This window comes from Geospiza fortis, unplaced genomic scaffold (assembly GCF_000277835.1).
Source record: "Geospiza fortis unplaced genomic scaffold, GeoFor_1.0 scaffold41, whole genome shotgun sequence".
NCBI lineage: Eukaryota > Metazoa > Chordata > Aves > Passeriformes > Thraupidae > Geospiza > Geospiza fortis.
Window position 1 is genome coordinate 7,840,852 of NW_005054299.1, and position 14,873 is coordinate 7,855,724.

The window sequence follows — 14,873 nt, forward strand, 5'->3', positions numbered from 1 at the left end:
TTTTCAGCCAGACGCTTGGCAATTAAGACACGATCTGCCCTACTTAAGGTATAAATAAGCCTTTAATGTTACTTGGGGATTACATTAGGACATGAGGGGCTCTTTTGAAGGCCCGGCTTTGGCACAGCAGGATTCACAAAGCAGGCTGCTCCCGCAAGATGCTCGAATAAGGGGAAGGGAATGGATTCCCAGCCACGCATACAGAGAGCAGTGGCAGCTTCTGACTAGGGAGATGCTAAATTGGCCTTTAGCAGTTGTAAAAGTATGTGTGTCAAGGGTAAGCTAGCTGTGTCCTTAGGTCACATAAACTTGTCCATGCAGGCAATAATCATCAGAGAGTTTACTGGCTTACTGGTGGAGCTGAAATACTTGGAACTAGTTTCCTCCTTTTGATTCTAGCAGTACTGGTGGGTGTAATACCTGACTGTGCTAAGTCTCCTTGGCTTAAGAGATGCATGCATCTGTGGCAGATGACTGTGTTTTGGCCGTCATTTGCTCTTGCCTCTGACTTGCTTTGCTGTGCTTGGGTGACTGAGGGAGCTTTTGTGTATGCAGGAAGATACTTATGCTTTTAAACCTCTGAGCTTGGGGGGAAAAAAAGCAAGCTGGGGAGTACCAGGTCTTGAGGTGTATTTTATGCAGTCTAAAAAAATGTCTGTATTTGCACATTTTCTACTTTCATTACAAGTTAAGACACTGAAATTAAACAATTTAAATGGAGTGAGGAGTCACTGGCATTGTGTTGAATACAGGTGCATGCCCTGAGTGCACAGTGCCTGGCTGGAAACTTTTACAGCTTACTGATATGATGATTTTAAGACTGTAGAGTCATTAAATGGGAGTGAACCAGTGTCAAATAATTTCCCACTTCTGGATCTCCTGGCACTACTGAATTACAGGCACTGGCACTACAGCTGTTATCTCAGATGCTCCCACAGCTGCCTGACACTGCCAGGCACTGCTGCTAGGAAGAGGAAGGATTAAATCTGTCAGCATCAAATACCTGTTCTTAGCTCAGCTACTGAAGAAATAACACTTTTTTGAGTAATTTCAATATTGCATGCTGGACTTTTTACAGTCCGTAGTTTATAGACTTTTTACAGTCTGTAGTTTATAAATTTCTTTCGTGGCTTGTGGCAAACATAATAAACACTTCTTTTGAGTCACAACCCAACCTTGTTTCCACTGCACTGTCCGAGAGTTTCCTTAGGACCCTGACCCAATGGTCAGAGGTAGGAGTTTTACAGGTGATAAGGCGGCTCCTTGGCAAATCTGTATTGCTTTGTGTGTCCTTTGGTGTGCTGGGCACGGGGTACAGGGGTGGAAAGGGATATCTTGATGTTGACTTTAGGCACTTGGGGCTTAGGGCACACAGATGTGTACAGATGTGCATGTCTGTGCAGACTTTGGGCAGTGCTTTTTCCTGCCTAGAGTAGCAGAAAAGGGAGGAAAGAGGGAGGAGGGAAAGATTCTTATACACATTTATTTAATCCCCCTTTTTTACTTTTTAAAAAAAAAAATTAAATTTTTTTTTCTTTTAATGGAGGGATGGATTTTAATAGTGGGCAGTGGGTATTTCTCTTGAGCTGTGCCTGTGCCTGTGCAGAGCTATCCTGTCCTGCCCCCGGGCTGGCTCTGGGTGTAGCCGTCCACCCCACGTACTGGGCTGTGAGTCGCAGGATCGGTATGTACCACAGCATTGGTAGTGCTTAGGCTTGGGGGTGGGCTGGGACGGGTGAGTTAAACCGTGAAAAAGATACACAACCAGCCTTTGACTCTTTTCTTCTTAGTTTGTGTTGTTGCATTCGGGCCAGTGGTTGCCAACACTTCATTCTCTTGCTGTCTGTGTTTAAACTATCCATATTCAGACTGCTTCAGGCAGGGGGGACTGTGACCAGTCTGGAAAGCTGCATATTTACTAGATCTGATACTGGTAAAACCTGAATTTCCCCCTGCTGTCAAAGGGAAGTGTGGTGTACTGGAGAGAGCAAGAGTAAACATAACTGTGCTCAGCTGGTACCAACAGTAGGCTTCACTTCCCAGGAGGACTGCCCTTTCTCCTAGCATTTTGTTATCTTGCTGAAGATGCCGAATATGCAGAACATCGTGAGCACTTTGCCCTTTTTGTCCCTTTTTGAACTTTGACCAGTTGGTCAGGATTGATTATCAACCCAGAATAGCTAATTGCACTGTTTCTCATTTCGCTGAACAAAGGTGCTGTGGCCAGAGTCTCCAGGACAAGAACTGTCAAGTGAAAGAGCTGAGGTGGAAGCTAGGAGCTTACCTATGGAGCTGAGTGAGAAGGGAGGCGTGCAGAACAATGGATTTGTTCAAAATGAGGATTTTGAGGACAAGGAAACGGCCACCAGTAGCCAAGACGAAATGCCAAAAATGTGCAGTGTTGATGTGGACCCGGTGGCTGTGGAGGAGACTATGCTGAAGCCTTATGCTGGGATGCCAAAGGAGGTCTTGCTGCAGTTCTCCAGCCAGGCCCGCTACAGAGTGACCAGGGAGATCCTCTTCTGGCTGGTGATTGCTGGTGCCATTGTGCTCGTGTGTGCTACAATTGCCATCATTGCTCTCTCTCCAAAGTGCCTGGACTGGTGGCAGGCCAGTCCTATTTATCAGATCTATCCTCGCTCCTTCAGGGACAGCAACATGGATGGGAATGGGGATCTGAAAGGTGGGTCAGGTTTCATTCTTGCTGTGTAACAGTTGTGTGTGTATGTGTTATATGAAAAGCAAAACCAGTGGAAAAATACAGTCCAATAGACAAAGCCAATAGACAAATGGAGAGAAGTAAGAGAATTTGTCAGGCGTTAATAGCAACTCACATTGTTGTGAATAAATCCAGGATCTGTTTGCTCAAGTCAAGTCTTAAGTGTGGAAGTAGAAAGGAAGTTGAGAGATGGCGCTGAGAGCAAGCAGCAGTACAGCTGCTACCAGAGTCAGACACCTCCACAAAACTGAGTCCAGTCAGGAGGATGAGTGGTGCTTAGCACCTGGTCATGTTTGCTGGCTGCTCCTCCTAAGGAAAGCTAAAACTGACAAAGAGGGGAGAAAGATGTGTTACTTCTTGTTTTCTTCATGCTCTAGGTGTTATCAGCTGGTAAAAATGCGTGGAGATGGGGCACCTGGTAGCAAGGAAGCAATGGCACTTACCAGTAGCTGAGCTGAGATTGCCCTGCAGAAAGGGAGGGCTCAGCACCAAAATGGACAATGCATTTCTAAACAAGAAGTGGTAGCCACACTGTACAGTACTGGCAGGTGAAGGGCAGAAACTGTTCCTGTAGTTGCACACCGTAGTAACATGTCAGGAAGATAAAGGGACCAGAGTACAAACAAAAATATTTTGTTTTTCTGAACAGATGATGTTCTTTTCTTTTTAAATAGGTATCCAAGAAAAACTGGACCATATTACATATTTGAATATAAAAACCATCTGGATCACCTCTTTCTTTAAGTCCCCTTTAAAAGACCTTGGATATGGAGCTGAAGACTTCTATGACATTGATCCCATTTTTGGATCAATGACAGATTTTGAGAATCTGATTGCAGCCATACATGACAAAGGTAAGCTGCATCTCCAAGCAAAGTAACTCTGTTGAAAAGATGGACTTCATGAGGACTTCAGGTTGTGCACCTGGCAGTCCCCCCATGGTGGCATTAATCAGGGGCAGATGGAGGTGCCAGCAAAGGGTACAAGGTGGCCCCACAGCCACGTGAGCTCCGTGGCTGCCCTCTCCTGCCCTTTGGCTCTGGGGCAGAGCTGAAAGCAGGACAGAGGGCACAGGGAACTACAGCAGCAGCACAGGGGGCTGCGTGTCCTCTGCAAGGAGGATATTTGTGGGTGGTGGGCTGGCAGCCATCCATGCTCCCTGAGGCCTGTCTTATGGGCACTGGAAGGCTGGGATCAAGCTGAGGTGCAGTTCTGTCTGACTGAACATGAGGGAACGCACGCTTCTTTCCTGCCCTCGCATCCTTGCTTTGGTGCTTTTGTGCCTCAGACCAAATGTTTGCTCAGGTGCTGCTTCTTACAGCTGCTGAGCTGAACAGAAAATGGTTTGCAAGTCTGAAAATATTTGAGATTTCAATAAAATGTCTGTTCTTTAGGAAGGGTGATGAAGAATGTGTGATCACTGATGCTAGGCTGGCGAAGTGCCTTTCTCACCTGGGACGTGTGAGACAGATGTTGAAGTCAGAGTTGGTGAAAGTGGTTCATAACAGCAGAAATCTGTTTTGATTGTTCTCTCCACTCTCCTTTCCCTCCCAAGCTGTGTTCCAGCTACTTGCAAACACCAGTCAGGTCTAACTGTTTTGATAGTCTGGTACTTTTTATGGGGTTTTTGTGCTCCTCTCCTTCACCAGACCTCTGGCATGGAAGAAGCCCAAATACCTCTGATACTGCATTTGGAAAAAATATTAATATTGTCTTAAAAGGCTAAATGTAATATAGTGGTGCAGGGGGAGGGTTGATGGATTTTAAATGTTTTTGTTTTTATTTTTAAGGGCTAAAGGTGATAATGGATTTAATACCAAACCACACAAGTGACAAACACCGGTGGTTTCAGCTGAGCCGCAATCGGACTGGGAAATACACGGACTACTACATCTGGCAGGACTGCAGGCAGGCTGCTGGCTCACTCATCCCTCCCAACAACTGGGTAAACACGGGAAGGGACACACACACATCCCAAGCTGGGTGCCACAGAGCAAAATCAGCTGTAACGTGATTGTCCTGGTGTACATGGGGTTGTAAGTGACTGGTGAGAGGCACAAACTGATGTTACTACATGAGTTAGTGCAGATTAAGATTTAAACCAGGTTGAGGGATTACTTGAAAAGGTCTTACTTAAAGTGGGATTTTAAAAATTACTTTTGTTTCTTCACCTCAGTATTAAATCTTAGTTTATTAAACAAACAGGCACACACACACACAAAAAAAAAGGTTGGACACAAGTTGTTCCTTCTGTGCATGGGTATTCTGTTCTAGAAACTGTGTCAGGTACTCTGAAGTCATAGTTGGTGGGGAAGGAAACAAAAATGTGATCATGGCTTTTGTCCTTTTTTCTGGAAAGTGATCAGTCCAGAAAGTGCAAATGCGTTGCCTATCTCAAATAGATTTATTTTAGATTTGAACCGGTAGGTGCATGATTAGGAACTTGTATGTTCTAAAAACTCCAGGTGGAACTAATACTTTGTACCAATTTGTATAATTTCTCTTTAAACTTAAGAGTCTTAAGAACTATCTTAGCTTTTGGAATCTTTTATTAGAGACATGGTGATAAAGTTTAACATTTTTAACTTGCTGACTGTTGTTGTCCCTTCAAAGGGATAATACTAAATTGCAGAAAGCTCTAAGTTAACTAAAGCTATTTAAAATAAGTTTTAGGAGAAGTAATTCCAAAATAAATGTTCCCACCCATGTTTTCCCCTCTATTCCAGATAATTCCCAATGAAAGTTAACTTAATAAAAAAATCTTCAAAATCTTCAACACTGAACAAGAAATATGTGCAGGAAAGCACAACTAAAAGGAGAGCAGCTGGTGGCCAAAAGAAATGAAAATCATAAGTACCAAAATCTGTTCAAAATGTGGTCCCCTGGTTAGGCATTTTGTGCTTTATTTTATGCTTGTAATGCCCCACATTTTAATATATGCAGAGGAGGAAAAGTTTGTTAAATTAGTAGTTCTGATTGTCTCTCTCCCTTGGCTGAGCAGGTGAGTGTCTTTGGGAATTCCAGCTGGGAGTTTGACGACGTGAGAGAACAATGTTATTTCCATCAGTTTGGGAAGGAGCAGCCAGACTTAAATTTTCGCAACGCTGCTGTCCAGCAGGAAATCCATGTAAGTGTGGAACCCCCTGGTGCTGAGCCAGCACAGAGCAGCTCTTGCCCTGAAGCCTGGTAGAAGGGCAAGTGCAGAGAAGTATTTTATCTCTGTTGATACCAAGAGTTGTTAATTAGCCAGTCAAATGGAGGGATGGCACCTTGTTTAGCAGAGAGATGTTTGCATTCCCGGAAAAGCAGAGGCAATGCCGATTTGAATTACAAGGAATGCCTGTGCTTGTTGATAAGGGGGAGATAGTGAGTTTCGATCTGTCCAATTGTCTGATGACTTTCCAGAGGGAAAATGAGTGTTTTCACATTGAGAGTGGTGGTGATGGTGCTGCTGGATGGAATCTCATTCCTGTCTGCACTGTTTCCTAGCTGACAATGTGGAATTCATTAAAATATGGGGATGTAGGCCTGAATATGGGGAGTGGGACAGCTGCTGCTTCTTTTTCCCCTTTCTGTAAGTTATCCCTCAGCAGGTAGTACAGCCACTTCATGTATTTAATTGACTGTAAGCGTTTGCCACTTTGTTCTGTTGAATTGTGGTGCATTCCTTGGGCGCTGGACTTCACAGCTGCCCAGTCCTCCTGGGGTGGTCTCTGTGGGGCCTCTCCCCTCACCACGTGGGTACTGCATGAGCTTGAAGAGACAAAACGCTTCTGGTCACACCTTTTAACTCAAGCACACAGTGAGAATTATTGAAACTCCAGTAGCAAAGAGATGCTGCATTTCCTATGCAAAAAAGAAAAAAAGAATACATGAAAGCTGGGAAGTTTGTCCTGGTAACACCAACCTTTGGTAAATGTGTATGAACATCATGTTAAAGAATAATTTTTGCTTAGTGTTTTAATTCAAAATCCCGTTCCAGAAGGTTAGGAGGACTGAGCAGGAAGCAAATGGACTTCTGCAGAGAAATTTAAACTCAGCAACCAGCCTGTCGTGGCTTTCATGTGTAAATAGATGTAGATTGGTGCCAGTGAGAACCACATCAGTGCTCGATGTTTGCAGTGCTGATACCCGGGTTGGCTTTTGTGCTGAGCACAGGTATAAGCATGGACATTTTTGGGTAGATTCAGTATTGGACACACACAGTATTGAGAGCTGCTGCTTTCAGAATGGTGCTATGAGAAAGTGCAGCTCAGTGAGGCAGTCTTTATTTGCCAAACAAAAATCTGTACAGCTTGAGTGTGCATTGATTCTACTCCAGCCTGTTCAGACAAGTGTACTTCATATGTTTTAAAAAGGCAAGTCAATAGACTTTTAAAAAAAATATATTAAAATATGTTTTTTTCCTCCAACGAAGACAAGTTTCACAACTAAAAGGACATTTGCAGAAACCACTCAAGAGGGACTGAACTTTGGAGGTTTTTGTTAAAACTGGGGCAATTAAAACTCTAGTAATATAGTTAGTGAAGTAGGATATAATTTTACTAATAGTGACTAACACTGGAATTTGATAGTGAAATTTCAAATAAATAGCATTTGTAATTGTTGGATAATAATTTCTTATATTCCTATGAATCGACAAATAAGTCTGAAAAAAATTAAAAATATTACATCAGTCAAATAAGAGAGAACAGATGTTTTAAGAGCTCTATTATGTAAAAGAAAACTGGTGGCACAAGGTTTGTGCAGAACAACATATTGCTGCATATTTGAATCAATGTGTTCTAATTGTGTGCACCCATGACATGAGTGTTCATCAACAACATCACTTAGCATGAGTCCAGTTGTGTTGAGGGATGAGATTAGAAATTGCTTTTAGTGAGTCATGCCCTGGCTTTGGTCTCCTGAATTATGGGAGAAGTTAGAGACCAGTCTTTTTTTTTTGTATGAATGGAATAGTAAGACATACTTTATTTAGCTATTTATTTGACCTTTGATCAATATGATTCACTTTAGTTTCTAGAAAAATTTGAAGCACAAATCAAAAAATGAATTGTTATGTATTAACACCTCCTTCCAAGTTTAGTTTTCTTTTTAAGAGTATACTATTTTAAATGGGGTAGGCTCACTCAGACTTCTCAATTTTTGCTTTTATCTAGGATATTATCAAATTTTGGCTCGGCAAAGGAGTTGATGGACTTAGTTTTGGCACTGTTAAATTTCTCTTAGAAGCAACACATCTCCGGGATGAGCCTCCAGTGAACAAGTCCCAGAATGGAGTAATGTTTACATTCTGTCTTTGCTTTCTTTCCTGCTTTTCCTATGGAGTCAAGAGTGCCTGCTTTGACTCTTTTGGGTCTTAATTGCGGCTGTAGGAAATTCAGGTCAGCCTTGGGAGGTGGGTGGGTCCCGGGCACTCTGCACAAAGAGCACTCACACCAGGAAGCCCCAGTAAGAACTGGAGCATAACTAAAACCCACTGGTATAGGCCATGTGTCACAATGAGAGGTGACCAGACCCATTCACTGTTGTTTATGTTACTTGCTTTTGCTCTGATAGTGAACTTGGTGTTGTTGCCAGGTAGTATCAGCACCATGAGACTGTTCTCCTGTGGAGCTAGGGTCACAGGCAGCTGGCCAGCTCCAAGGTGGTGGTGCTGTTGTGGTGTGTTACTCTATCAAGGCACTGTCCATCTTTCCAGCCTGATCTGAGGCCACAGTTCATGCTGTGGTCATTGCTCCAGATGTGCTCTCTTTTTTAGTGCTGTGGGTGGGTTTTCCCTGCTGAAGGATGGGATCCAGAATTATCAGTCCTCTGCTGCTCCAGAGTTCCTCAAGTGCAGTTCAGCTCTGTGCTGTTAGTGTTAGCATGCTGAACTCATTTCAGTAAAAATTCATGAACTGGTGCAGTGTCTCAGGAAAGAATGGGGAGAATTTGGAGAATTCTGAAACCTAGAACACTGGTGAACTAATGTGAAGTACTATACCCTGCTTTAAGGAGAGTATCACAGCCTATTCCCAGCTCTACCATGACTACACCACCACACAAGTTGGTTTGCATGACATCGTCCGCAGCTTCCGTCACACCATGAATGAGTTCAGCAGAGAGCCTGGCAGATACAGGTAACCAGCACAGCTGGCCAGTCCTTTCTAATATTCATCTCCCTCTTGCTAGCAAGAAAATGTTCTCTTACTAACATAATACGCCACAGAAATGCAAATACTCTAGTGCAGAGGCTGTACTGTCTCTTCCCCAGTGTATGCAGAAAGGAATTGGCCCAGTTAGCTCTGCTCCATCTGTGGACTGTATAAAGCTAAGAAAAGGAAAACATTCTAATCACAGAGATACTAGTTTATCAACCCTGTGACTGATTTATTCTTTAGTTTTAATAGTGCAGTTCAAGTGAGACACACAGTCAGAGTTTAAAATCACAGAAAGGTTGAATTTGGAAAGGACTTCCTGAGGTTCTCTGGTCCAGACCCCCTGCTTTTTAGGGCCTCCTGGAGCCAGTTGTCCAGGAACTTGTCCAGATGGCTTTTGAACATTTCCAGTAATGGAGACTCTACAACCCCCCTGGAAAACCAGTGCCAGGGCTCAGCCACTCTGACTGGTGGGAGTTTCCTGATGTTCATAGGGAAACACCTGTCCTATGTTTCAGTTTGTGCCCATTGCCTCTGGCTCTGGCTCTGGGCACTACTGAAAAGAGCCTGTCTCTGACACCTTTGCACCCTCCCTTCAATTCATGGGGCTTCCTTTCCCCCGGCTAATCAGCCACAGTCTTTCCTCCTGGGAGAGATGTTTCCGTCCCTAATGGCCCTAGTGGCAGACTACGGGAAGGATTACTGCCCTCACTTGTGGCAGCACTCCCCTAATGCAGCCCAGGATGCCCTGAGCCGCCTGAGGGGCACACTGATGGCTCGTGGTCAGCTTGAGGGACCCCCAGGTCCTCTTCTGTGAAGGAAAGCATGGAAATTGCTGGAGTGGAGTGTGTGGACATGGATTCAGAAAAATAAAACCTCAGTCAGATACTTTAGCCTGGTGTTGACTCCTGTAGATTTTTCTCCAGCAATTTCCAAGGAGTACTGCTCCTTGATTCCTTGTCTGCCTTACCATTTTAATCTTTTTTTGATGGGGAGGGGGGAGTGACCATAATTCTTAATGCTCTGTGTCCAACCATTTCTAGCTTTATTGTGTTCTGTGTAACAAAAAATGAGCCAAAAAAGCTATTTGTGTACTTCTTTGTAGATTTATGGGTTCTGATGATGATGAAAAGGAAGATATTGAAGCAACAATGATGTATTATGGAACGACTTTTATCCAAGAAGCAGATTTTCCCTTCAATTTCAACCTAATTAACATGAAAAATCTATCAGGCAACAGTATTTCTGAAGCTGTCAACTCGTGGATGCAAAACATGCCTGCAGGAAAATGGCCAAACTGGGCAGTAAGAGTTCTAGACCAACTCTCTTAGGAAGGGCTTCTTCCTGTAGGAGGCAGAAACCACTCACACACTCTGATTTCAGTGGGATCAGCAGCAGCCTGGGCCTGTGGCTGAGCTTGTGAGAACTCTCAGCTGCCTTACTTGGAGTGCTTGGCACTGTCCGGCTCTGCTGCCCTTCAGTAACAGTTCCACTCCCCTTGCAAGGATGACAGAAGGGAATTTATGATCATGCCTCTCCCTCAGTGTCTCCAGTGGCTAAACCACCAGTGAGAATGGAATTGGGATAATTATCTTTGACCATAAACTGACTCACTGCAATGGATTCTGGAACCCGCCCGAGGCCAGGGCAGAGAAGAGCAGGCAGTGGAGAGCAGTTAACTTAAAACATTGCTCCTCTCTTTCCTAGGAAGCATGTTTGGAATGTGCAAAGGATCTTTTCAAAGCAAGCAGAGCAGTCCTCACACAGCAGAGAAAATAGCAGAGAACTGTAAGCAGGGAGAGTTGTTATTTGTCATCTCTTCCTCACTTCTGCCTCATGTGCTGCTGGCAGGACTTCTGTGTATTACATTTTTTGGGACAGAAGTTTGTAATGACATCAAGGTAAAGATAATGGACCTCACAGCCCTGGAAGGGAAAGAAAAAAGCCCAAAACATTTACTACCTTGTTAAATTAGTTAATCAATTTCACATATGCATGAAATTTTATAATTTGTGTTTAACAGAATGATGGTTTCTTCAGGTTGGAAGCCCTAATGCTGCTCGGATTTCAACTCGAATTGGGAAGGAGTACATCAATGTCATGAACATGCTGCTTTTAACCCTCCCTGGCACTCCTGTAACTTACTATGGTGAAGAAATAGGCATGGAGAACATTGCATCAGAAAATGTAAGTGAAGAGCATGTAAACTCTGGTCCTGTTGTTGTTTAGTTCCAAGTAACAGAACATTCAAAAACACAAGAACTTTTATTTGGTAACCAAACCCAGTCATTCTCACTGCTTAAATGGTTTTCCATGTTCCTCATGGCAAACTTCTGTACAGCAGTGGAAATGGCCAGGCCAGAGACCAGAACCAAGGCCTTGATGTGTGTCTGAACTGGTAGACTTCAGTTATGGATGCTGATTTCTGTCTTTCTCCGGATCAGTCTTGCATGGTTTCCAGCAGTGGTGCTTCAGCAGAAGGGACAGCAAGTGCCACACTGGGCCTGGTCAGGGGCTAGGAGAGGTGCTGCAGACACATGAGGGAAGATAACTGAGCTGTCTCCTTCCTCCTGTGGAAGTGCCCTCATCATCATGCCAGAGTCCATTATTTCCTGGCTGTTATTTAAAGGAAGTCACGGTTCTGATTCTGTCCCAGCCATTACTGTCATGAGTGTGCCCAAATTCAGAAAAAGGGATCTGCACGAAGGGGAGGCTGCCTGGTGGCAAGCAAAAGTGGGTTTTGGTCATCATGCATAGTCTGTCCCAAAAGGGAGCAGCTCATCTCTGCCTCTCCTGACTGTATTTGAGCACCATAAGAATATAGTCCTATGGCAGATACTGCTTTTCCTGTGGAAAGCCGCTGTTAGGGAATGAGGCAGCTGCTGGCAGTGTTAGACATGGCATTGGCTAGCTTTGTATCAAAGGGACAGAGGTACTTAAAGCACAGGATCATCTCCAGATTTGTCTGATTCAGATATGGGGAAGTGATTCTCTGATTTAAAAGGAAATCTCATTTCCTCTGAGAAAACCCCAGGTCAAAGTATCTCCTGCATTTTCTTGCTGCTGCTGATTACTGCTGACAGTGTGATTCTCTTAAGAAAAGTGGCTCACCCTGAGCTCCTCAGGCTTCACTCTCTTTTAGTGGCTACCCTGTGGCTCAGGGCTTTGGAACAAATGCAAACCCACCTTTCACTCAGGCTGGAGAGGAAGGCTCCCTGATTAATGGGTGTCTTAAGAAAATGGAGAGTATTTGCTCAGGATTATACAGGCTTTAGTCCCAGCATTTCAAACACTTCAGGAGACACTGAAAGAGGTAAAGATGAGAGGCAGTGTTACCAGTGTTGAAAACTTAGGATTTTTTTCCCTGCTTTTCAGAATATGCTAAAAAGGAGAAACCCATTATTTATAATGTCACAAAGCAAAGTGACAATTTCTTTTGTTAGGCTGCTGCTCTGACAGATTGTATTGAAAAGTGTCCTTTATATGAAAAACAGTTTTCATGGAAAACAAACACTCAAAGTATGTGCAAAATATTTTATGCCCTCTTATATCATTAAATTTAAGTGTCAGATCTTTTGGCAGCTCTTCAGTAACAATGAGGAAGCTTTTTCAGAATTTTTCTGAATTCTTCAAAATGAGAACTTCAGACTTTTTCTACATCAACACTTTTTAATCAGCTAAAAGCCAGTTTTCAATAGTTTTGCACTTGGAAATAATAATTTTACCTTTCTAACACAAACAGTCCTGTCAAAATTGTACCCCTTGCAAATGTAAGCTTGAAGAGTTCTGGGGTGAAAAGTGCAATACTTAGAAAATAACAGACACTGAACAGCAATTACTTGTTGTTTACTGTTATTTTAATGGCATCTCCTCTAAGGACTCATTACCTCACATATTCACTCTCTGCATGTCTAGATATTTATCAGAGTATCTTGGCTGTCATCAGTAAACTTATTCAACCATCTCTTGCAAAGGATGGCAACTCCAGTAAGAGTCATTTGGGAATTCCACGTTTTACCCAACAATGCTGTATCTGAGATTATCCCCTCCCCTCCATTTCAGGAGCTGTCTTGATTCATTTTCTCCTTAGATTTGGACCACAATTACATCCTCATTATTTTTAACTTAAACCAAAGAAAGCAATACTGAAAGGGAGATAATTTGGGAGAAGTGAGAACATGCCATTCAAAGAATAATTTTTAATATGCTAATCACTCCTTCTATTTTCTAGGCAACCCTCCCAGAGAAATCCCCCATGCAGTGGGATGGAAAAGTTAATGCTGGTTTTACTGAAGGCAACAGCAGCTGGTTACCTGTTAACTCTGACTACCAAAGTGTAAATGTGGAGGTAGGTATGAACATATGTATCAAACTAATGGTCTCAAAATATTTTAATGTATCTATTTTGCTCTGGCTTCCTTTTAGTAGCGAGCATTGGTAGCAGGAATAAACTCAAGGGAAAAAAAAGGCACTGAATCCTCACAAGTTTTATTAGAAAAGGAAATCCTTGCACATCGAGGAGCCTACTTCATCTATATTCGTTTAAGCAGAGTAACTACAATTATCATGTTGATGCTGCAATTTGGCTCTTTTAATAATTTTGATATTAAATTGAAAACTGGTCTCTTTTCCCCCATTTCTGTTGCTATAGAAAGCACTAGTTTTGTAACAAGAACTTGACATAGACTGACTCTAACATAAGTAGAGCAATGAATCAAACAGATTTGCTGACCTACAGTGCTGCCCAAAATTGAAGGCAGAAAAAAAAATCTAAGATAGCAGAAATATAAAGTGTGAAATAAACCCAGTGACTGCAGTAGACTGGACTCAATGAAAAAGATTCAGTGTCAAGCTCTGAATGGCTGTGGCTTTCTCCTGAATCAACAGTACTGAAAGGAAGCTGGGGGAGGAAGCAATCGCTTTAGTGCTGGGGAGATGTTATGCTTAATAAACTCTGTGACTGCCACTTCACACGTGCCAAGAAGTGCACAGAAAAAGCAGATTTTCAGTGAAATTTGCAGACAGATTTGAAGAGGGGTAATTGTCAGCACGGAATTCTGACAGACGCGTTCCCAGCAGCCTGGGTGGGTGTGAGAAGGGAGCTGCATTTCCTCCCTCAGAGCCAAGAGCTGACCCTGCTGGTGCTGACTCTTGCAGATCCAGAGCACCTGGTCCAACTCAAGCCTGGCTCTGTACAGAGCGCTGACTCTGCTGCGGAACGAGGAGCTCCCCATGAACCGAGGGTGGATGTGCCACATCTGGAATGACAGTAACGTCTTTGTGTACGTCAGGGAGCTGGATGGGCTGGACAGAGTCTTCATGATGGTGCTCAACTTTGGCCAGGAGGCAACAACAGACCTGCAGGCCAGAGTTCCTAACCTTCCCTCTGAAGCTGTAATAAGACTCAGTACTCATTTTAGCAATGCTGGTAAAGTGGTCAATACCAAACTAATTAAAACTGAAATGGGGGAAGGCCTGGTCCTAGAATATACAACAGCAAAGCCTGTTCATACTATGGAAGCTTTTCAAGGGAAGTGTTTTGTGGCAGAAAAAGCTTGTTATTCCAAGGTCCTCAATTTACTCTACGTGAACTGTTAAGTAGAGGAGTAGAATACCGGTGCTTTCATGTTAATTTAGAAGATATTAGCTTCAGGGAAATGCTAAAAATACTCCATTTTCTTCAGCTTTTAAAACGTTATTTGTATACAAAATAAATGTCCTGAAAAATCAGATACATAATTGTCTTGTATCTGTATTTGTGATGAAAAGGAAAAATAATGGTATCAACTCCCCCTTAGGATGTGTGGAGAAGAAAAGCAAACCTGTTCTAAAAACTGTCCTGTTTAAGCATCTCTTTTTGGGAGGAGAGAGAACAGCTGCTTTCAGGCTGCTGACCCTGGAGGTTGCTGGTCTGTAAGTGCTCCTGTGGAATCCCAAGCCTGTGGCGGTTCGCTGTAACTTTTTAGAAGTCTGCAGATTTGTAAAAATTATTCCAAAGGGATGGCCCTATATTT

General features: G+C 43.2%; 1 protein-coding gene across 1 annotated transcript; it reads left to right on the forward strand.

Moving 5' to 3' along the window:
• The first annotated feature begins 1,965 nt into the window (after positions 1–1,965).
• On the forward strand, positions 1,966–14,689 carry SLC3A1 (solute carrier family 3 member 1). The gene is made up of 10 exons (XM_005416192.1): positions 1,966–2,683; positions 3,394–3,573; positions 4,510–4,664; positions 5,721–5,846; positions 7,879–7,998; positions 8,717–8,841; positions 9,965–10,163; positions 10,900–11,046; positions 13,091–13,207; positions 14,017–14,689. The coding sequence occupies exons 1-10, from the start codon at positions 2,287–2,289 to the stop codon at positions 14,455–14,457; spliced, it is 2,007 nt and encodes a 668-aa protein (XP_005416249.1). The 5' UTR covers positions 1,966–2,286; the 3' UTR covers positions 14,458–14,689.
• Positions 14,690–14,873: the final 184 nt, after the last annotated feature.

Excerpts from the sequence above, each read along its gene's own strand:
- SLC3A1 (XM_005416192.1), top strand. The coding sequence starts at position 2,287 with ATGGAGCTGAGTGAGAAGGGAGGCGTGCAGAACAATGGATTTGTTCAA. Across the intron at positions 3,574-4,509 it reads TGCAGCCATACATGACAAAG|GGCTAAAGGTGATAATGGAT; the intron begins GTAAGCTGCATC and ends TTTATTTTTAAG. Across the intron at positions 7,999-8,716 it reads TGAACAAGTCCCAGAATGGA|GAGAGTATCACAGCCTATTC; the intron begins GTAATGTTTACA and ends CCCTGCTTTAAG.